The sequence below is a fragment of the Microtus oregoni genome, unplaced genomic scaffold, assembly GCF_018167655.1.
Source record: "Microtus oregoni isolate MIOR12 unplaced genomic scaffold, Mior012 000098F_ref0000018, whole genome shotgun sequence".
Lineage (NCBI taxonomy): Eukaryota > Metazoa > Chordata > Mammalia > Rodentia > Cricetidae > Microtus > Microtus oregoni.
This window is the reverse complement of record NW_024544711.1, coordinates 1,531,097-1,553,386: the sequence shown is the minus strand read 5'-3', so window position 1 is coordinate 1,553,386 and position 22,290 is coordinate 1,531,097. Positions and strand designations below refer to the sequence as shown.

General features: G+C 41.4%; 1 protein-coding gene across 1 annotated transcript in view; it reads right to left on the bottom strand.

The window, feature by feature from the left end:
• LOC121442927 (catenin alpha-1) overlaps nt 1-22,290 on the bottom strand; it is a 135,329-nt gene that overhangs the window by 5,734 nt on the left and 107,305 nt on the right. The window contains exons 10-13 of the mRNA XM_041644557.1: nt 20,707-20,799; nt 17,224-17,380; nt 13,779-13,979; nt 12,731-12,882 (exon numbers count right to left, since the gene is read on the bottom strand). Of these exons, the coding sequence (XP_041500491.1) occupies nt 12,731-12,882; nt 13,779-13,979; nt 17,224-17,380; nt 20,707-20,799 (603 nt within the window). The remainder of the gene's footprint in view (nt 1-12,730; nt 12,883-13,778; nt 13,980-17,223; nt 17,381-20,706; nt 20,800-22,290) is intronic.

Here is a 22,290-nt window from a genome sequence, read left to right as displayed (position 1 = left end):
GAAGCCACAGTGTAGACCCAAGCAAGTGGGAGTTAACTATTGAGAGTAATCTGGCTTTGGAAGCTGGGGCTCACTCTTGGGCACAGTAACTGAAAAAAAGGTTATAAATTGGCTACTTAAGTATGGAACTTAGCAAAATCAGCCTTCAAGAAAACATATTTTATTCTCAATCCCAGCAAAATTCATCAAAGACCTAGAAAGAACAGTACTCAACTTCATTTGGAAAAGCAAAAACCCAGGATAGCCAAAACAATCCTATGCAATAAAAGAACCTCTGGAGGCATCACAATCCCTGACTTCAAACTCTACTACAGAGCTACAGCACTGAAAACAGCCTGGTATTGGCATAAGAACAGACAGGAGGACCAATGGAACCGAACAGAAGACCTGGATATCAATCAACACATCTTCGAAAACCTGATCTTTGAGAAAGAAGCAAAAAAATATCAAACGGAAAAAGAAATCATATTTAACAAGTGGTGCTGGCATAACTGGGTATCAACATGTACAAAAATGAAAATAGACCCATATCTTTCACCATGCACAAAAATCCAAATGGATCAAAGACCTCAACATAAAGCCAGCCACACTGAACCTTATAGAACAGAAAGTGGGAAGTACACTTGAACACATTGGCACAGGGAACCACTTCCTAAATATAACCCCAGCAGCACAGACACTGAGAGAAATAATAAATGGGACCTCCTGAAACTGAAAAGCTTCTGTAAAGCAAAGGACACGGTCAACAAGACAAAACAACAGCCTACAGAATGGGAAAAGATCTTCACTAACCCCACATCAGACAGAGGTATGATCTCCAAAATATACAAAGAACTCAAGAAATTGCACACCAAAAGATCTCATACTCCAATAAAAAAATGGAGTACAGACCTGAACAGAGAACTCTCAACAGAGAATCTAAGATGGCCGAAAGACACTTAAGGAAATGTTCAACATCCTTAGTCATCAGAAAATTGCAAATCAAAACAACTCTGAGATTCTATCTTACACTTGAAAGAATGGCCAAGATCAAAAACACTGATGACAACTTATGCTGAAGAGGTTGTGGGGAAAAGGGAACACTTCTGCACTGCTGATGGGAATGCAGGCTGGTTCAACCCCTTTGGATGTCAGTGTGGCGATTTCTTAGAAAATTAGGAAACAACCTTCCTCAAGACCCAGCAATACCACTTTTGGGTATATATCCAAAGGATGCTCAATCGTGCCACAAGGACATGTGCTCAACTATGTTCATAGCAACTTTGTTTGTCATAGCCAGAACCTGGAAACAACCTAAATGCCCCTTGATCAAAGAATGGGAAAGAAAAATGTGGTACATTTACACAATGGAGTACTACACAGCAGAAAAAAATAACAATATCTTAAATTTTGCAGGAAAATGGATGGAGCTAGAAAACATTATTCTGAGTGAGGTAACCCAGACACAGAAAGACAATTATCACATGTACTCACTCATAGGTGGTTTTTAAACATAAAACAAAGAAAGCCAGCCTACAAACCACAATCCCAGAGAACTTAGACAACAATACAGACACTAAGAGAGACTTACATAGATATAATGTACATGGAAGTAGAAAGAATAAAAAGGCAAGATCTCCTGAGTAAATTGGGAGCATGGGGACCTTGGGGGAGGATTGAAGGGAGGAGAGGAGAGGCAGGGAGGGGAGCAGAGAAAAATGTAGAGCTCAATAAAAATAAAATTTATAAAGGGAAAGCATATTTTAACAAAGAAATGCAGGTAAAGAGAAGAGGACAGGGCTTCCCTGCAAAGGAGACTGAGATAGAGAGAGGCTGAGAGGTGTGTTCCCCCAACCCCAAAATGAGGAACATAATCATATAAAGAAAGAACAGAGGCAGTGAGCAAGTTAAGGATGCTGGGTGGTAACCTCAGCCAACAACAATGACAGGGACCTCTCCTAGAGGGAAGCAGTGGTCACAGGGGCACAACAGTAGGAGGCAGATATTCCAACGGGACTGGTAAAACTGGTTAGAGGTTCAGGTGTGGGAAGGTTACAGATTCGAAGACCAGAGCTGGAGGAATGACTTAACCCACAGGACACCAAGGGCCCTCACAAGTTCCCGCCTCAGAAACTTCCATCAGAATGGCTACACTGATCTGATTTTTGCTTAGCAGAAAAATGAGGGATACTAAGACTGCATAGAGCATAAGAAAAGGAGATGTACTTACTTAAAACTAAGACCTGGGTTGGTAAGATGCCTCAGTGGGTAAGGCACTTGCTACCAAGCCTGACAACCTGAGTTTGATATCGGGGACCCACATGGTAGAAGGAGAGGACTGACTTCCACAAGTTGTCCTATGGTCTCCATTAATGCACACACAAAAATAATGTATTTTAAAAAAAAGAAAGAGGTGAAGGACTGAGTGAAAAGTGACAAGTGGGATCAAAGACTACCATTGGTAACCTTAAGACTGGTGAGAATCAAAGAAGCAGTAAATCCAACATTGAAGAGAGAGAGAGTGTGTGTGTGTACACGCCAAGGCTAGCATTAATGAATACTTGGCTTTCTCACTGCGACTCATTTCTACTCAACAAGACTGTTGAGTCAAAGGCAGCGATGGGATCAGTGAGCAGGACGCTATGCACAAACTAAACTAAAGCACAGGCATCATCAAAGCTTTACTTTTGCTGGTTCCTGGCCAAACTCACTTCTGCACACACCTAGAGGTCCAGAAGGAGGTAAAGATCTGCCATTCTTCATCCCAGCACAGAACTAAATATAGTAAGCAGTCATTTATGTGCCAGGCCCGTGCTGAAACCACTGCCTGTTTTTCATCCAATAAAGCCATTAATTTTTTTAAACATTTATTTTATGTGTATGGGAGTTCTGCCTTCATGCAATGCATGCTTGGCATACTCATAGGCCAGAAGAGGGTATGGAATCCCCTGGGACTGAGTTTCAGATGGTTCTGAAGCACCATGTGCTTTTAACCACTGAGCCCTCACTCCAGCTCCCCAGAAAAGAGGAGAGAATAACATATCAGAGAGACAAAGGGATTATTTTGGAGGAGGCACCTAAGCTGCTTGCCTCCTCCCGGGGTGAACTTTATCAGTACCCAGACTGCTTCTTCAGAATGGTGCTCTAAGTCTGAGCCACCCCCTAGGGAACACTACACAGCTTTGATCCCATTGGCCTTAATGTGACTTCAAGCAACATGAGCAGCACTGGAGTATATAGAGCCTTGGGACCCACTAACACCATATTATAGCCACCGGCTGCCACAGTTCAATCAGATCAGCCTTTATAGTAGATGAGATCCTTCTGCTTTAACTTTAAAAACACATTTTTAAGTGGCATTTTTAAATCTATTTTGTACATGTGGAATTCAAGAGGACAACTTGTAGGAGTTGATCCTCTCCAACCATGTGGGTCCTGGGGATCAAATTCAGGCCACAAGATTTGATGGCAGACACCTTCATCCACTAAAGCATCCCAGGCCCACCTTCTTTAGCACAGCACTCAAAGACTTAAAGCCTCTGCTATCTTGCAGTTATACCCACAACCATTCCTCTTCCCAGCTTGGGACAATTTTCCTACCTCAACCAGAGAATGGTGATCTTGCCTAAGTGTTTCAACATTGCATACAAAATGGATGCAACAGGTCTTCAACATGTTCCCAAACTGACATGGTGGTTAACTTCTGCAGACTAAGAAGAGGGGATATAAAAGTAAGACAGAGTCCCTGTCTAATACCTTGGAGGTTTAACTAGAAAACAATGAAGGAATAAATAAAAATCAATTGACTGACTGAACTACACAACAGCAGGCAAAGCTCTAGCAATGCAACAGGTGGGCATTGTATTCCAAATGTCTGTTCTGGAAGCCTGCAACAACTAGGGACACACACACACACTTGCATGGGACACAGACAAATGATGACAATGAGACCCAGGTAACCCTAAGAGCAACATACAAGAGAGCCTTGTAGTGATAGGTCCCACCCCTTGGGGGGCATGTTCGCCTCGGGCTAATGTCTGCCTATAAATTTGGCGAGCATGCTCCCAGCCGTCCCTTCTGCTTCCTGGTCTCCACGGGAACATTAAAGCGATAGATATATATATTTTTACAATCTGTCTGCATTTGTTTATGCCGTTACATTTTGGCGCCCAACGTGGGGTTATTTTGCCCCCGATTCAAGCGGGTAGCCCGCTAGCTAACACAGCACCCTCCTGGGATCGTGACTCTGGCCCCAGTGCCAAGCCCGAGACATACTCGGCTACACAGGCCCATTCTGCCTGCCTTGGCTAAGTTTGCAGCGGAACCCCACTGCCTGAATTAGCAGAAGCTCAAGTACCTGCGGTTTTGCAACAAAAGCTGCCACAGCGGCAGATGTGGTCTGATACAAAGTGGCTTGGCCGGGCAGTGGTGGCACAAGCCTTTGATACCAGCACTTGGGAGGCAAAGGCAGGCGGATCTCTGTGAGTTTGAGGGCCAGGCAGTGGTAGTGCACGCCTTTAATCCCAGCACTTGGGAAGCAGAGGCAGGCGGATCTTTGTGAGTTTGAGGCCAGCCAGGCAGTGGTGGTGCACGCCTTTAATCCCAGCACTTGGGAGGCAGAGGCAGGTGGATCTTTGTGAGTTCGAGACCAGCCAGGCGGTAGTGGTGCACGCCTTTAATCTCAGCACTCGGGAGGCAGAGACGGGCGGATCTCTGTGAGTTCGAGGCCAGCCTGGTCTACAAGAGCTAGTTCTAGGACAGGCTCCAAAAACACAGAGACCACCACTGGCAGGAACCAATCATTGCAGGTAAAAAATTTTTCTTTTATAAATAAAATGTCTGAACACATTAGTATTCAAGAATTTAACAGTTTTTTTAATTGTACCATGTGGGAGATTTTACAAGAGGTGTCTATCACCGCACATCTATGGATCCTTCTGGGATTCGTAGTTTTCATTGGCACTAAATGGTTTGATAATAGAAATATGATAAACACTTTATGAGACGAATCCAGGATACTTAAGGCAGAGATTGAATGCTTAAAAACAATTGAGAATCAGTTTGAAGTTCTCCAGGCTGATATTAAGGAGAAATTCATTACTATGGAAGAGGGAACAGCTGATCTGGATCGTAAGCTTCAGTGCCTTTCTGTAGGAACTGAAACATTAGTGGCTGCTATTAAGGAGAAATTCATTACTATGGAAGAGGGAACAGCTGATCTGGATCGTAAGCTTCAGTCCCTTTCTGTAGGAACTGAAACATTAGTGGCTGATATTAAGGAGAAATTCATTACTATGGAATAGGGAACAGCTGATGTGAATCGTAAGCTTCAGTCCCTTTCTGTAGAAACTGAAACATTAGTGGCTGATATTAAGGAGAAATTCATTACTATGGAAGAGGGAACAGCTGATTTGGACCATAAGATTCAGTCCCTGTCTGTAGGAAATGAAACATTAACTGAGAGAATCAAAACTGCTGAATGTGACAATCGGATTTTGTCTAAAGGTTATGACAGATTGGTGGAAAGATTGTCAATACAAGAAGGCACGGTTTATGCCATAAAAATTATGTCCAATGATGAGATGTTATCTCTAACGGACAAACTTCATACTTTAGAATCCTCAATGAAGGCTTTGGAACTTAATTCTGGACAGGAGATTCAGACATTGCAGAAGGCAATGGTGAATAGAATTGAAAAGGTTGAGGAATTTCTAAATTCTGAAGAAGAAGAGCAAAGGGTAGAAGGGCAAATTTTAACTACATCTATGGGTAAATCTCTCCAGGACAATTTCCACAAAGCTCTACCTACAGCTCTACCTGCCTTTCCAGTAATAACAACAGAGAAGGTGATTGGTTCCGGAAACCCTAGGGTCATCAAGGAGGATACATGGGAGCCTGTCCGTATGAATGATCTCAAGGAAATAAAACAGGCTGTCATGACTTTTGGGATGCAAGCCTCTTTTGTTAAAGAGATGCTAAGATCTTGGGCCACGACAAGCAGAGCAACCCCCTCGGACTGGCTCCAGCTGAGCTCTGCGGTACTTGAGAGTGGACCGCAATTGAAATGGAAATGCTTATTCAGGCAAGAGGCTAGACTTTTAGAACAGCAGGAAAAAGCGAAGGGAATTGACACTTCCCTAGATAAAATTCTAGGTGAAGGGCTCTTTTCCGACCCTCGGGAACAAGCTAATTTGGATGAAAACACACTCTCCATGTGTACTACAGCAGCCTTAAGGGCTTGGGACAGGGTACAAGACCAAGGACAGAGAATGGAATCATTTGTTAGAGTTAAACAGGGTCAGAGAGAACCCTTTAGTGACATTTTACAAAGATTAACTAAGGCTGTACAAATAGGGATATCTGACCCAGAAGCAAGACGTATAATGATTGAGTCTTTGGCTTATGAAAATGCAAATGTGGAATGTAAAAGGATTTTGGGGCCTTTAAAGCTCAGATCAGCGCCCTTGGAAGAATGGGTCTTGCATACACTCAATGTTGCTACATTTGATTATGGCACTGAAGCATGGGTAGAAGAAGGAATTTCCAATGGTAAAAGGAGACACCAGAATACCAAGTGTTTCGATTGTTGCAAAATGGGTCATATGAAAAGAAATTGTAGACAACGGATATTCAGAAATAATAATAATAATAATAATAATGCATCTTTCAGAAATAATAATAATAGTAATGAATCTTCTAGAAATAACAGAAATAGGAGGACTCAGCTTTCAGGTTTATGTAGAATATGTGGAAAAGGCAGACATTAGACAAATGAATGCAGGTCTACAAGAGATAGACAAGGCAACCTGATACAGTCGGGAAAAGTGAGAGGGGGGGCCTCACAGGCCCACATGGCAAACATGGTTCAGTCATATCCAGTTTCTGCAGAGAACGTGCCTCATCAGGACAATTAGGAAGCCCCATGCCTACTGTTACAAGCAATAATGAACAGAAAGATAAGTTACGTGTGTTTTGGCAATCTTCTATAAATTATCAAAGACCTAAACTGAGAGTGTGTGTAAATGGCATTTTTATTACTGGCCTGCTGGACACAGGTGCTGATGTAAGTATCATTACCCCAGAATCTTGGCATCCGCGTTGGCCTCTTCAGAATGTAAATGTTCAGCTCCTGGGAATTGGAACCCTATCTCGAGTAAGGCAGAGCACGAGATCGGTTGAATGTATAGGGCCAGAGGGACAAATAGGAAAATTAAGGCCATATATAGCCAATATCGCAATGAATTTATGGGGTCGTGACCTATTACAACAATGGAATACCAAAATAAACACTCCTGCTACTTCTAGAGCCTATATTTCTGAGAATAATATTAAAAGATATTACAAATGGAGAAAACCGGCCATTCGGGCTGTACAAGAACAAGCAACTGATGTCCCTTCAGAGATACCAACAGCCTTGCCTCTAAAATGGTTGACTGAGAAACCAATATGGACAAAGCAATGGCCTTTAGCTGAGGAAAAGTTACAGGCTTTAGAACAGCTGGTACAAGAACAATTAGATGCTGGACATATAGAAGAATCTACAAGCCCTAGGAATTCTCCTGTATTTGTGGTTAAGAAAAAATCAGGTAAATGGAGAATGGTGACAGATCTCAGGGCCATCAACAAGGTTATTCAACCTATGGGCCCTCTGCAATCTGGAATTCCTTTGCCCTCTTTATTACCAAAAGGATGGCCTCTCATAGTTATTGATTTAAAGAATTGTTTTTTCACTATACCTTTGCAAAAAGAAGATAGAGAAAAATTTGCCTTCACAGTGCCTACTTATAACAATTCTCAACCTTCGAGGAGGTACCACTGGACCGTCCTCCCCCAGGGTATGTTAAATAGTCCCTCCCTGTGCCAATATTTTGTGAACCAACCATTGCAAATAATACGCAAGAAATTTCCCAAATCTATAGTATACCATTACATGGACGACATCTTGTTATCCGATTCAAACATGGATACCTTGAACAGACTGTTTGAAGAAATAAAGATACTTTTACCTAAATGGGGATTGCAAATCGCTCCTGAAAAGATTCAGAAGGGAGATTCTGTTAATTATTTAGGTTATAAAATAGGTTTGCAAAAAATTAAGACACAAAAAGCACAAATTAGGAGAGATTGCCTACGGACTCTTAATGACTTTCAAAGACTGTTAGGAGACATTTCCAGTCTACGACCAGCTATTGGAATAACACCTGATCTAATAATTCATTTGAACAAAACCTTGGATGGTGATAAAGATTTAAATAGTCCCAAAGAATTAACAGCTGAAGCAGAAAAGGAACTGACAATGATTGAGGAAAAATTACAACAGGCACATGTGGACAGGGTGAATCCAGAGCTCGATTGTATTCTCGTCATACTACCATCAAAAATTTCTCCTACAGGAATTTTAATGCAGAGAGATGATATTATTCTGGAATGGACTTTTTACCACATAAACCAAGTAAGAAACTGAAAACTTATGTGGAGAAAGTCTCTGAGTTAATTATAAAAGGCAACCTGAGACTTCGTCAACTAGCAGGCATAGACCCAGCAGAAATTATAGTGCCTTTCACTGCTGATGAACTAAAGAAATTATGGGAAGATAATGAACCATGGCAAAGAGCTTGTGCTAATTTTTTGGGAGACATTAATAACAACTATCCAAAAAGCAAGCGGCTTAACTTCATAAAGAGAACTTCTTGGATTCTTCCTCGAATCGTCCGTGATGCTCCAATAACTGGAGCCCGAACATTCTATACTGATGCCAATAAATCAGGGAAGGCAGGTTACAAATCAGAAGACTTGGATAAGGTGGAACAGAGTCCGTATAATTCTGTCCAGAAGGCAGAATTATATGCCATTCTTATGGTGCTAAGGGATTTTAAAGAAACTATTAATATAGTTACAGATTCACAATACGCAGAAAGAGTTATTTTACATATTGAAACTGCTGAATTTATACCTGATGATACTGAACTAACCTCATTGTTCCTCCAGGCTCAAGATTTGATCAGGAACAGGCTTTGCCCTATGTACATAACACACATCTGATCCCATACGGGTCTGCCACGTCCTCTAGCACAAGGTAATGCAGAAATTGATCAATTATTGATTGGTAGTGTGCTACAAGCCTCTGAATTTCATAAAAAACATCATGTTAATAGCAAAGGTTTGAAGAAAGAGTTTTCAATTACATGGCAACAAGCTAAGGAGATTGTAAAGAAATGCCCTACTTGCTCTTTCTATAACCAAACGCCACTGCCAGCAGGGGCTAATCCAAAGGGCACCCAAAGGAATGAAATCTGGCAGATGGATGTGTTCCACTTTGCAGAATTTGGCAAATTAAAATATGTTCATCACACCATTGACACTTATTCAGGCTTTCAGTGGGCAACTGCTTTAAGTTCAGAAAAAGCTGATTCAATAATCACTCATTTATTAGAAGTCATGGCTATCATGGGTATACCTACACAAATAACAACGGACAATGGTCCTGCTTATGTTTCTAGGAAAATGAAACGGTTTTTTGATTATTACAATATCAAGCATGTTACAGGTATACCATACAATCCTACAGGTCAAGCAGTCAAGTCATAGAAAGATCAAATCGAACTATAAAAGATATGTTGAACAAACAGAAAGGGGTGGAAAACACCCCCAGAAATAGGCTACATAATGCTTTGTTAACCTTGAATTTTCTCAACGCTAATGAGAAGGGAACAACGGCTGCAGAAAGACATTGGATAATGGAAAAGTCTACTGAACTAAATCAACCAGTTTATTTCAAGGATGTGCTGACCTCACAATGGAAGCCAGGAGATGTGCTACGCTGGGGAAGGGGTTTTGCTCTTATCTCCACAGGTGAGGAAAAATTGTAGATACCGTCAAAATTAATAAAGGTTCGGTTTGAAGAAGAGAAGCCACTTGGAAAAGATAAATAACAATTCTTTCATAAGGATGGCGAGCATACTGATGGTAAAAAATACAGATAGGTTGGAGGCAGGGTTCTTTTCTTATCTCCACAGGAAAATACTCATCTTCAAAGAAATTGAGGGACCCTGAATATTTAATTACTGATGGATGGACACACTTTGTAAGTATTAATTTTTATTTATATGTCTTATTAAACATTTCTTTATAAATATATAGAGCTGGTTTTGAAGTTGGACTCTGGCTCAGTCCCTCTCCAATTCCAAGCCTGTTAGTAAGAGAAAAACCCAGAGTTTCTGGAGTTTCTGTCTCATGTCAAGAGCCATGATATGGGACAGAAAGAAATATGAGTTTAGAAAACATCTTTGCTTTTCTCCATATCTATCATACTTTTCATTGAATATATCTATCATGCCTTTCATTGAATATATATATGTATGTCTATATGATTAATGTTTAAGTTTTTTACAATGAACAATGAGTTTTTCCTGGTGACATTTGAAGTTTCCAGGAAGAAGATGGGGCCCCACAACAACAACTCTACCTGGTTGATATGACGTCATGATACTGATAGCGCTACTACAAGACCTGTTTTGGATACCAGCTGCACAAGACGATCCCAACTTGGTTAGCTGAAATGGTGCACATCTTGTACAACATTCTGGCCAGACCTCCACAAAATACTCAGAGACTATTTGCAATTTTAAAAGACATTGATCTTGAAATTTAACCATCATTTTACTTTCACAGGATCCCCCAGAAAGAACATCGGCCCCATGACAGCTGGAAGTAATTCTAGAGGACGATGTCCCCTCTCCCAGTAAAGTTTACCCCTGGGTTTAGGGACATCATTTAGGGGTTGGGAGGTTGGGGGAGGAATTTTATAAGCTCAAGGATCATTTTGAAAAAAAAAAAAAGAGGGAATGATGGGATAATAGATTTATAATTGTGAGTTACTGCTTTTAGACAAATATATTGGTATCAATTCTTGTATATTGAAACAAAGTTAAATTATATTGACTATTGTATGCATGCATGTTTCTATGTCTGTTTAAAACATTTTTATGTATTGACATATATTGTATTGACATATATATATATATATTTACCATATTGCAATGTACATTTCTACCTCTGATTAAGATACTTATATAATGTTTGTGTATTGATATATATTTACCATATTGCAATGTATATTTGTACATTATCCTCATTTGTTACACAGTTGTTTATTGTCTTAGTCTTTAAGTTAGATAGATATTAAGAATTATATAGATAAATAGTCATCTAAGTTTGTCATTTATAATTAGACTAATCAGGTTCTTTAGATATATAGAGATTATACTCAGTATAGATAGATAATCTTCAACCTCTTCAAAGAGCTGTAGAAAATGGCCTTTAATCTAACTCAGAGTTTCGTGATAGTGAGACACAATTGCTCCTGGCAACACCGCTCTATTCCCGAGAGAATGTTGCGCACCAAAGACACTCCACCTGGAGTCTTTCTATTTGGCAGAACTGGCCTTTGGGCAAAGAAATGCCCATACCTCAACCACTGACACAGATACAGAGCGTGCATCAATGGATAAAACAGGACTGTCATATCCTGCCAAGACAGGGTAAGATAGTTTTGAAAAGTTCCTTGCCTTTAATAATGGTATGTCAGTTATGTTAGGCCTTAGCCAAAATTGGTTGACTCAACATTGCAAACGAGACTTTGGGTGATTGCCCAGGTAGTCAGTTGTCTCTGTCAATTGTTGCACATTTTGGATGTATGTCGTTTGTTGAGTAGTGTTTATTCCCTTCTCAGATCTTTGACGGAGTTGAAGATTATATAATTGTAGTTACTCTCTACATTATTTGGACTCCTTGAGATAGAATGTTTAGCAAAGCTTTTGTTCTCAATATTGTTTGTTATATTTATTATTTGTTGTTATTGTATATAGTTGTATTTGGTTTGGTTCTGTCTTATTTAGACAAAAAGGGGAGATGTAGGGATAGGTCCCGCCCCTTGGGGGGCGTGTTCGCCTCGGGCTAATGTCTGCCTATAAATTTGGCGAGCATGCTCCCAGCTGTCCCTTCTGCTTCCTGGTCTCCACGGGAACGGTGGTTCTGTAAGTCTATTTCTACATTAAAGCTATAGATATATATATTTTTACAATCTGTCTGCATGTGTTTACGCCGTTACAGAGCCTTAGCTTTGGAAAAGGTAGTTTGGAAGACAAAGGCTCAAGCAAGACATGTTTGACAGAGAAATCTGCAGTTTCAGAACCCTACCCCATCCCAGTTCACAGGGAGGTCTAGGTCATTCGGCTGCTTTGTCTGAGAAGGGTGACATAGGACTCAGAGGTAGTACTTCCACTCTGCTCAGCACTTGGCCATGAGCCATGGAGCATCATCAGGGGCTGCCATTCCTTACCCTGAACAAAGTCTAACCTGCTGCCTGGGTTCCCTTCAAGGAGAGGAGCGGTTCTTCTGAAAAGAAGTACAGTAACTTTACTTACCTTAAGAAGAAGCTCCTTCTCGGAAATTTAAGAGACTATTTTCTATAGTTTCCCCTGTAACTCTAACTATTCTGTTTATCCGACTAAGTTCCCAAAATTAATTTAAGCTCAATCATGCTAGATCTCTTTGTTTGGTCTATATTTGGATTCTATCTCATTCTAACAGCTCAAACCCATGGTTTAATACACGCACTGTTATCTGCTGAGTTCCAGAACTCGTGGTTTAATATACCACACTGTAGCTGCTGAGCTCCAGAACAACACATTGATCAAGTTAGCAAAAGAGAAGAAAAAGCTGCTGAAATGTCTAGAATGTGGTTACTCACCCTTATCATCAGCACTGCTTTCCTGATGTCCCGGATGCCATCGTATACAAGGCGGGAGGCATCGATAAACTCATTCTCATCCATAGGCTGGGCTGGGTCTGAGCTGAGGGCTTCCACAGCTGCTTCCACTTGCTCAGTGAACCGTGGCATGACTGTGGAGACAAGAGGCAGGCAAGTCACACTAAGAAGACAGCACTCCACAATCCTTTCCTGAATCCTTGAATAGGCAGTAGAGTCAAGCTCAGGACAAAATCCTGTGTTTCTACTCTTGTGCCCAGTACTCACCAGCAAAATAGACCACATGTTCATAGGTGAACTTATGGACAATATTTTGCAAGGACTCAATCACCTTCTCAGCAGATTCTGATCTAGAATTGGATGACTGAGAACTGAAATGATACTAACTACTTTGAGAACTTAAGAACGGACCTACAAAGGCTGGAATAGTAGTTTAGTGGTAATAAACTTGCCTAGCATGTAAGAGGCTCTGGGTTCAATTTGCAGTACTTCAAAAGGGGGGACCCACCTTCATTTCTTATGTATTCACTAGCAGGACGCTATGCACAAACTAAACTAAAGCACAGGCATCATCAAAGCTTTACTTTACTTTTGCTGGTTCCTGGCCAATCTCACTTCTGCACACACCTAGAGGTCCAGAAGGAGGTAAAGATCTGCCATTCTTCATCCCAGCACAGAACTAAATATAGTAAGCAGTCATTTATGTGCCAGGCCCGTGCTGAAACCACTGCCTGTTTTTCATCCAATAAAGCCATCAATTTTTTTTAAACATTTATTTTATGTGTATGGGAGTTCTGCCTTCATGCAATGCATGCTTGGCATACTCATAGTTCATCACAGACACATAAAGGAAAATGTGCTCATGAACTGTCTAATAACCAACTTCTCGCTAGTATGATGAGCCACCCAGTGTGTATAAAAACAAAACCAGAGCTGAATTCTGTGTGTATAATCCCGCAGGATTTGGAATGATGTTGGGAGTCTTTGTGGGGTCCCAGGAGAACACTAGGACAGGGGACAGTCTTCAGACCTGTGTTGGAGAGCAGCTTGGTGGCTTCCAGAACCTTTTCTGTGTAAACTCCTGGCTCGTAGTTGTCCATCTCTGAGGTGACTACATGGATGACTCGAGCTGCCCGGCCTCGAATAGCGCCAGCAGTACGGTCCAGCCCATCCACATCTTTCTCTTGGAGAGCAATGACACACTTGTTCACATCCTCCAAAATGTGATTCTCTGAGGAACAAGCAAAAAGCTGAATGAAGGAAGGATCGGGTCTTCTACTAAAGGGTGACATAGTAGCATGGCATGTTGTATGTATAGAGGACAGGTTTGGTGCCAAACACTATGCCAAAAGTTTTATATACAAAGCTGGGCACAAGCACACATTGGCATGCCGGCACTCAGGAGGGTAGAGTTAGAATAGAGTTTGAACCAATTCCTGCAAGTTGTCCTCTGCCATCTAAAAACATCCACGGTATGACCACTCATATCCCAAATAAGCAATGTTAATAAAAACAAGCACGCCACCTTCAATAACTGCTTCACTGTTGACTGTCATTGACAAAAGTCACAAACAGTCTAAATCAGGAAAACAGGTCAACATCAGGCTGTACCTGTCCAGTGTTTTCTCTCCTTCCAGGAGATGCCAATAGTATTTAGGAGACAGCAAGATCGAGATCAGAGGGTGCTAAGAAGCAGGTTTAACCCTCTAGGGCAGTGAGAAAATACATCTGAGATGAAAACAGTTACATGACACCTGTAATCTCTGGAGAGGGAAATCTATGAATTCAGCTGACTACTAGGCACACAACTAGATTTGAAGACCCCAAATCATTTCCTTTCAAAGCCTGACACTGTTTTTAGAAACCCCAGAGCAAGAAATTCCAATCTTATCTGAAATAGCAAAGGGGAAGCAAGCCAAAGGGCCAAGGGAACTGTACTTTGAGGAGCAAGCTGCAAGCTGCACACAGGCACCATGATAGTAGAGGCAGAGCTATACAGGCAGACCCAGAAGAGGGTGAGCGGCAAATATACCAGCACACATGAAGCTGCAGTGGTGGCAACATGACTGTCTCCTTTCCTGGGCTATATGACAGCTCTTGGAAGCTATGTCAGTTAAAGACATGGTTCCCTGTCAACAACAGTGTGTGGCACAGCATATGGAGAGAGCTTCTTGTAGAAGAGCTAGGACAAAGGTAGCAAATGCAGTCTGTTTTAAGAAGCACATTGGGGTCCTGTGTGTGTGATGGCATGTACCATTTATGCTTCAAAAGGTCAATATCGAGAACTGGTTTCTAATTCAACTATCTGTAGAAGCCATCATTCCTTCCTTTACAGCCTCTACTAACACACATGACTGTCTGGAAAGACACTAAAAACAGTATTTATGTTTCCTCTGACCTAGAGGTGAGCCAGAAGCAAATGCTACTCGGCACACTTAGGGGACAGAGCCACTGCAGTGTCATGTCATGGGCTAAGGACACCACGCTGCCTGCACTGGACCTGACAAGAGTCAATCACGGACAGAGGAGGGTCTCACAGGGCCCGATCCCTGTCTGGACTACTGGCTATGGATGAATTCCAGAGGACAGGATTAGTGCTATGAATTAACTGCTTAGTCTACTAGGACTCTACCCAGTGCTTGGCCCTCACCACTGCTCTAAAAACACCTTGATCACTAATCGCTTGCATGCCTCCCCAAGTCTGTGACAGAACAATAACAGACAACACCACAAGTAGGCAGCCAGGATGCAGATGCTCTGCAGCAGCACTACTTCAGACAGCAATTCTGGCTTGAATCTGCTAAACAGAAACTGGCCCAACTGCTCTGCACCAAGTCAACCTCCTTTAAACTCCTACTTACATAAGTTGAACCCTTCCGCCAGAAAAAAGTGAATCTGCTAAAAAATTTGATTTCTCCTTACTGGTCTTCTGTTTTATATTAAAATAACCTAAAAAATCCTGTCTGGACCCCACTAAATGCTGATACTGAATCCCTTTTGTTATCTGTTATATGAGAGCCATTTTGATTGTAAGATATTTTACTTTACTGTAAGAAAGAATGAAAATTCCTGGAAACAAAGCCTGATAAACATATCCAACCTAGTTTTAAAAAACTGTAGGAATGTAGTATCTATCCAGAGGGGGCTTTGCATTTAGATTTCCAAAATTTGTTGTTTGCTTAAAAATGTGCTATGAAGGTGGAATGTTTTTCCCTAAACCTATGAAAAAGAATAATTCCATACTTCATTGGGAAAAACAACAGAAGGCCAAGATTTCCCAAAAAGGCCATTGCTGCATTTTTGGCACCTGCAACAATGTACTCGCAAATGAATTTTTTGTTTTAAAGTGGCAGCATCTGCAGCTTGGTAGTTCTGAGGCAGCATGGTTTATATTTTACCCTGTCTTCCTGCAGTTAACATACAACCTACACCCGACTTTCTCAAGTTAAGCCAAAAAGAAAACTATCATCTCGAGTTCATGCAAAGACAGGGACACATTGGTATGCAGAACACAGTGTCACCCTTAAATAGGTCACTGCTGGAGGACTGAGCTGTGCACGTACTTAAGTTCTGCTTCTCTTTCAAGCCCCATTGCCACTCACATCTTCCACATTCCAGCCTGTGGTTCCCTGGGGTGACAGGTAGTTTCAGCTCTACAAGAACCCAGTCACTAAATCTGCCCACAGCCACTAGCCTCAGGAAGCCTGGCATTTCCAAGGAGAAGACACAGCCAGGGGCAACAGAGGCCCTGTTAATAGAGAATGCATTTAGTGTTACTCAACTCTAAGGAGATAGGACTGAAATTTATTTCTGTGAGATAAACGCTAAATTTCATTTGACAGACATGTTCTATATGAATGCAATTTACTATGTCATTACCAGTTTATGTTTATATAATGAAATCAACTGTTTTTGTGACGTGAATTACTCAGATTTACTTTTTTCAAGTTCATAATTAAATGGCACTTAAATATTTCCTCTCTGTTTTCTCTCTCTGCGTCAGACAGACACAGTCTTTGGGGAAGCAGTCAGGTACACTACAATCACTCCCGAAAGACAGGAGCTTTCCGAGAGCATTCTCTACAATAAACTAGCTGAGAGGTTCCTTCTGAGTTTCATGGGCTCATAATAAATGACCAGCAGTACCAAGACAAAGGTCTAAACTCAAATATCAAGAGGGATGGATAGTTATATGCTACACAGGTCACAGCCAGAGGGTCTCAGTCTATACCAGCAGTGAAAGGTTTTGCTAGTCCAGTAACTAATTCTTCCAGGATGAACAGCAGCCCCACCGTGAGAAATACAGATCCATTCCAACTCCCCCTGCTCTGAACACAGGTCAGAACGTCATAAAACTGGAAACCAGCACGTCATTAAGAGAATTTACTCTCAATGACCAGATTTGAAGGTGTTTTGTCTGTGATTATGACTTGGACAATAACTGCACATGCCATTCTAGGGAACCATTTCATTACCTGAGACAGCCAAGAAGTCATCAATGGAAGTAATGTCATCAACAGCATCTGTGAGAACACGGACTTGTTTTTCCCACTGCTCTTTAAAAAGATCCATGTTCTCTTGGGCCAGTTTACTCTGTGGCTTTGCTGCTAAGGCCAACGCAGCATTGATAACCTGCAGAAGACATTAACGCACATCACTATCTATCTCAAAGTCACTCAAATCAATCGCATGGGGTGATCTGGCTAACAGCAGGAACAGCTAGCTCCCTGTCACTAGGAAACATAACACCATGTGCTCCACCATAACTAGTACAAAGAGGAAATACTCAACAGCAGGCCTTAGATTTTAACACCAAAATAGTAAGTTTGATTTGGAAACAATAGGCAGCTATAAACAAATAAAGGCTCCCTCTAATTTCTCCAATCTGTGAAGGTAATTCTATAATTTTTGACATTAAATTTCAAGCTTTTTCTTAAAAACCTCAATCATACAAATATACCATCAAAAATTATATAATTAAAATTATAGGCCACATTTGATTAACTACCCTGGTTCCTTCTTTTAAATATGTCAGCATCAATAAGTATATATTAATACATTGTTCAGTGTTCCATTTTATAGGTATCTCATGTTACTCTCCTACTGTGGGATATTTAGGGTCATCTCAGTTATCCATCACTATTACAAAAGTAGCCAATAATGTCCAATAGTATACAATAATGACCAGTATCTGAAATGCCAAACTTACCCCAATTCATTCATAATAAAGGTATTGTATTCCAATTCCAAGGACTTTTTTTTCTTTTGTCATCTTAACACAGGTGTAGCTGACTTATAACAACTTCATATATATGTGTGTGTGTGTGTGTGTGTGTGTGTGTGTGTGCGCTCATAAGTATAGATATAGGGCTTGGGACATAGCTTCCTGGTAGAAAGCTTGCCTGGTACGTACAGGGATCCAGCCTCAGTATAGCATACACATACAAATATTTTACTGAGAGACAGTTTATAATTCATATAATTTATCCATTTAAAGTACAGAATTCAATGACACAATAGTTACAATGATACTACATTCAGTTTTACCATTTTTTTACTCCAAAAATAAGACTTCAAATGTATTAGCAAGCGCTCCCCATTTTCCTCTTCTCTCCTTATCCCCATCTTCTAGTAACTACTAAGTTATCACCACCACCCAGAAAAGTGCAAGGGTGCACACAGTTGTCTCTCTCTCATCTCAAGAGTAAACCACCTTGTCTTGAGTCACTAACTACAATGTTACCAATCTTCATTTTTTCACATATATCCTAAACTAAGCTAAGGGAGTTTTCTATGATTCCTAGTTTTTGAGCATGGACTAGAGGTACTTTTCTTTTATAGACGTCAATAGTTTCTTAACGTGGGTACCGGGAAACAAACTTGGGTCTTTTGCAAGTGCAGTCCCTGATTTTACTTGCTGAGCCGTTATCTCAAGTCCCACCCCCCTTCCAACTCATTTGAACAACCTCTCTTCACTGTTTTCTGTAAGGTCATTTTCATACTACCCATTGTTCACTACGGTCGGTGAATGTGTGAAAGGATCTGAAGAGTTCCTTCTCCAAAAGATACACAGAAAAGGGTTGGGTAAACATAGGAAAAACAGTCTTACCACCCTTGGCCATCGGGGAAATGCCAATGGGGTCTCTTGCAACTTATCTAGATAACTAAAGAGAGATAAACAGCCCACATTGTCCAATTTGTATTTGTCAATACTCAAGTTGCCCAGTTCTGCATGTATAAAGACTAATCACCCTCAGGAAAGGCCTTTTACTCAGTTCATACCCCTAATACCAAGGATGGTTTGGGCACTGTCTGAAGCTCAGTCTTGAGGTCCATCTTAAGTGACACTGCAAAGGAGAGAAATAAGCCTTTGTGCAGTGTGCTCATCTGTGATATGGGCCGAGTCACAGGTCCACACACTCCAGCATTTTCATTAGGATCAACTAGACTCTTCCTGTGGTTTTTTTCCTAGGCTTTAAGATCATTTATATAAATACTCTTGGTAGGTGTGATCAGCGTATGTTACCATCTGTTTCTGAAGATATGTGGAAGCATTGTCGCTTTTCAAGCATTTTAAAATGAAACAGAGAACCAAAGATATTAAAGTGTTGGGAGGATAAAATGGCAAACTTGAGAAAAGGTATAATCTTTAGAATCTACCCTAAATTTATTTCATTCAATTTGGTCAGCCTGAAAGTAGATTAAATCTATTGTGTTAATTATGTGCACAGCAATCAGTCTCGTGCACATTTTATGACTGTATAAAGACTGTCTATCAGACAGCGGGGGTGGTAGCTGGTCCATCACAGCAGTCTTGGGAGGTCTTTCACATGAAAGAGCCACAATGACAGTGTCACAGCACATTTAAGGTTGCAGACTTTACACAGAAACCTGATGCCTGCAGCCTCTGGCCATTACTACAGTTCCTCTGCGTGCCTCCCTTTGTCTACGGCTACTGTTGGTTTGGCAGGACATGCATAGAGGTTAATGTAAGTCTGAGACTAAGCTGTGCGTGGTCTCTGTCTGGAAAAGCAGAAAGGTAACCTCTTCCATCAAAACACCACCTAAGAGCTTAGGAATCCCTGAGTGGCAGGGAGAACTCCCTCACAGACCGCAAGTAACACTGAACATTCAGACAAGCACTAACCAGTGCCAGTGAGGGCTCAGCAGCTAATGGTACTTGCTGACAAGCCTAGTGACCTGCAATAGAGTGGTAGAAGAGACACAATTCTCATAAGCTGTCCTCTGTCCTCACACCATGAGTACATGAAGCACGTGCTAGCACACACAAATAAGTAAGTGAAAAATAGAAAAAAAATTAGTTGTTTCAAGCACTTCAGAGATTTTCTAGCAATACACTTAACCCAGCCCAATTACCTGTCTTTCCAAGTGTCACTATTACACAGAAGTTTAGGCTTTACTTCAGCGGCTGGTTCAATCAGGTTACTATTATTATCTGCAGCAGACACTTCAGCAAAGCAGACTAGATGCTTTGTGACAGTAGTGTTACAATGGTGCACAGGCTGGCCGGAAAGCTGTGCACTACACACACAACATATGCACACAATGCCCTATGTGTGGAAAACAGAAGAACTTGTGGAAGTCTGTTTTCTCTTAACCACCACATAGGCCTTGGCAATAGAATCAAGGTCAGCAGACTTGGCAGAACTGAGCCTCTTGATGACCCCTCCTACACATTTTAAATGAAAGGCAAGGACGCAGTAGAATGAGATAAAGAGAAAATGATACTTAAATTTATTCAAGCAATGTGGTTTATCTGTATCAGTATTCTATTTAAAATAGAGGGAATTTTATTTTAATTAAAGGAAGAAAGGAAGGGAGGCAGGGAGGGAAAGAAGGAGGGAAAAAGAAAATAAGCAAACCTAATAAAATAAACTCACACCCACTCTACTAAAATCCATGCTGAAGATACTATAAGCTTGTTGGCTATACTTTACCTGAGGACAGAGTGCTTCTAACTGGCTTGCAGACATTCGGACAAGCTTTACACCTTCTTCATTATTGGAGATTGAACAGGCCAAGTTGGCAACCTGCAAGAGGGAAGGACATAGAAATGCCTATAAGCATTTTTCTCTTTGACTGGAAAACAGGCTAATTCCTACCTCTTACTCTGGCCTTCCCAGAACAGAGAGATACCAAAAGCACCAAGGAGCTTCACTCCTCAGACTGATTATCAGTTTATTAGGATACATTTTTAACTGTAAGGACCTCACAATGTTATATTGTAGGCTCGTATCAGAAGAGGTAGCTCCAAGCTTTGAAGGAGCGCCAATCTGCCTGAACAGTCTATAAGTACAGACATTATGTAACAAAACCAAGAAACAAGCCGGGCGATGGTGGCGCACGCCTTTAATCCCAGCACTCGGGAGGCAGAGGTAGGCGGATCTCTGTGAGTTCGAGACCAGCCTGGTCTATAGAGCTAGTTCCAGGACAGGCTCCAAAGCCACAGAGAAACCCTATCTCGAAAAACCAAAAAAAAAAAAAAAAAACCAAGAAACACCAAGGAAGGAACTGGTAGTATCCACAAATAATAAATTTTGTAGTTGTTCTTGAAAGGAAGAAATTAAAACTCCAAATTGCTGTTCTCACTGTCATATGTAGAAATATAAGTTAAGTTTTATTTGAACACAGATCAACTAAGAAGATTTTTAAAACACTGTGAAGGTGATATTAAGATGGACCCAATGAGCTGGATGTCTTAGCACACGCCACTTGGGAGGAAGAGGCAGGTGGATCTCTGTGAGTTCGAGGCCAGACTGGTCTACAAGAGCTAGTTCCAGGACAGACCCCAAAGCTATAGAGAAACCCTGTCTTGAAAAACAAAACAAAACAAACAAAGGGAAAGGAAACGATGATACGCTCCACAGACATGAACACAAGCCCCTCCAACTGTTCTTAGAGGACACTGGTGCTGGACTTTCTTTCCCTTCCCTCCCAACACTTTCCATGGCACAACCGACTTAACCAGAAATGATTTTTACAGGCTGTGTCAAAGTCCAGCTTGCAAGGACTCAGGCTACACTGAGAACGTAGTTCTTCAGCGGCACTGAAGCAGTGGTGACAGTCTTGCCAACTTCATTAGCAGTGCCAGGCCCACCACATACTTAGTGCTGAGACAGTTTCACCTCAGGTATGAACTGAGTATGAATGATAAAGGCATAGGCAGTAGACTGTCTGAGTTAATGTAATGATTTTCTATCTCTTTAAGAGACAAGCCACGCCCACTCCCAGGCTGATCTTCAGCTTCCGGCCTGAGCTCTCTCTTTTCCATCTTCCTCCACTTCTCCCCTTTCCCCCTTTTGTCTCTCTCTTCTCGCCTTCTCTCTCCTTCTCCCTTCCCTCTCCATAACCCCTTGAATAAATATCCAACCTCACTCTGCATGGCGTGCCTATCCATGTCTCTGTCTCTTGCCCGCCTGCCATGTGTCTCTGCCTGGGACTGGCTGCTCTCAGGGCCTGCTGTCTGCCGCCACATGGCTTGCTACCACCACTTGGGGACCTACAGCATCTCTGCTGCCTAC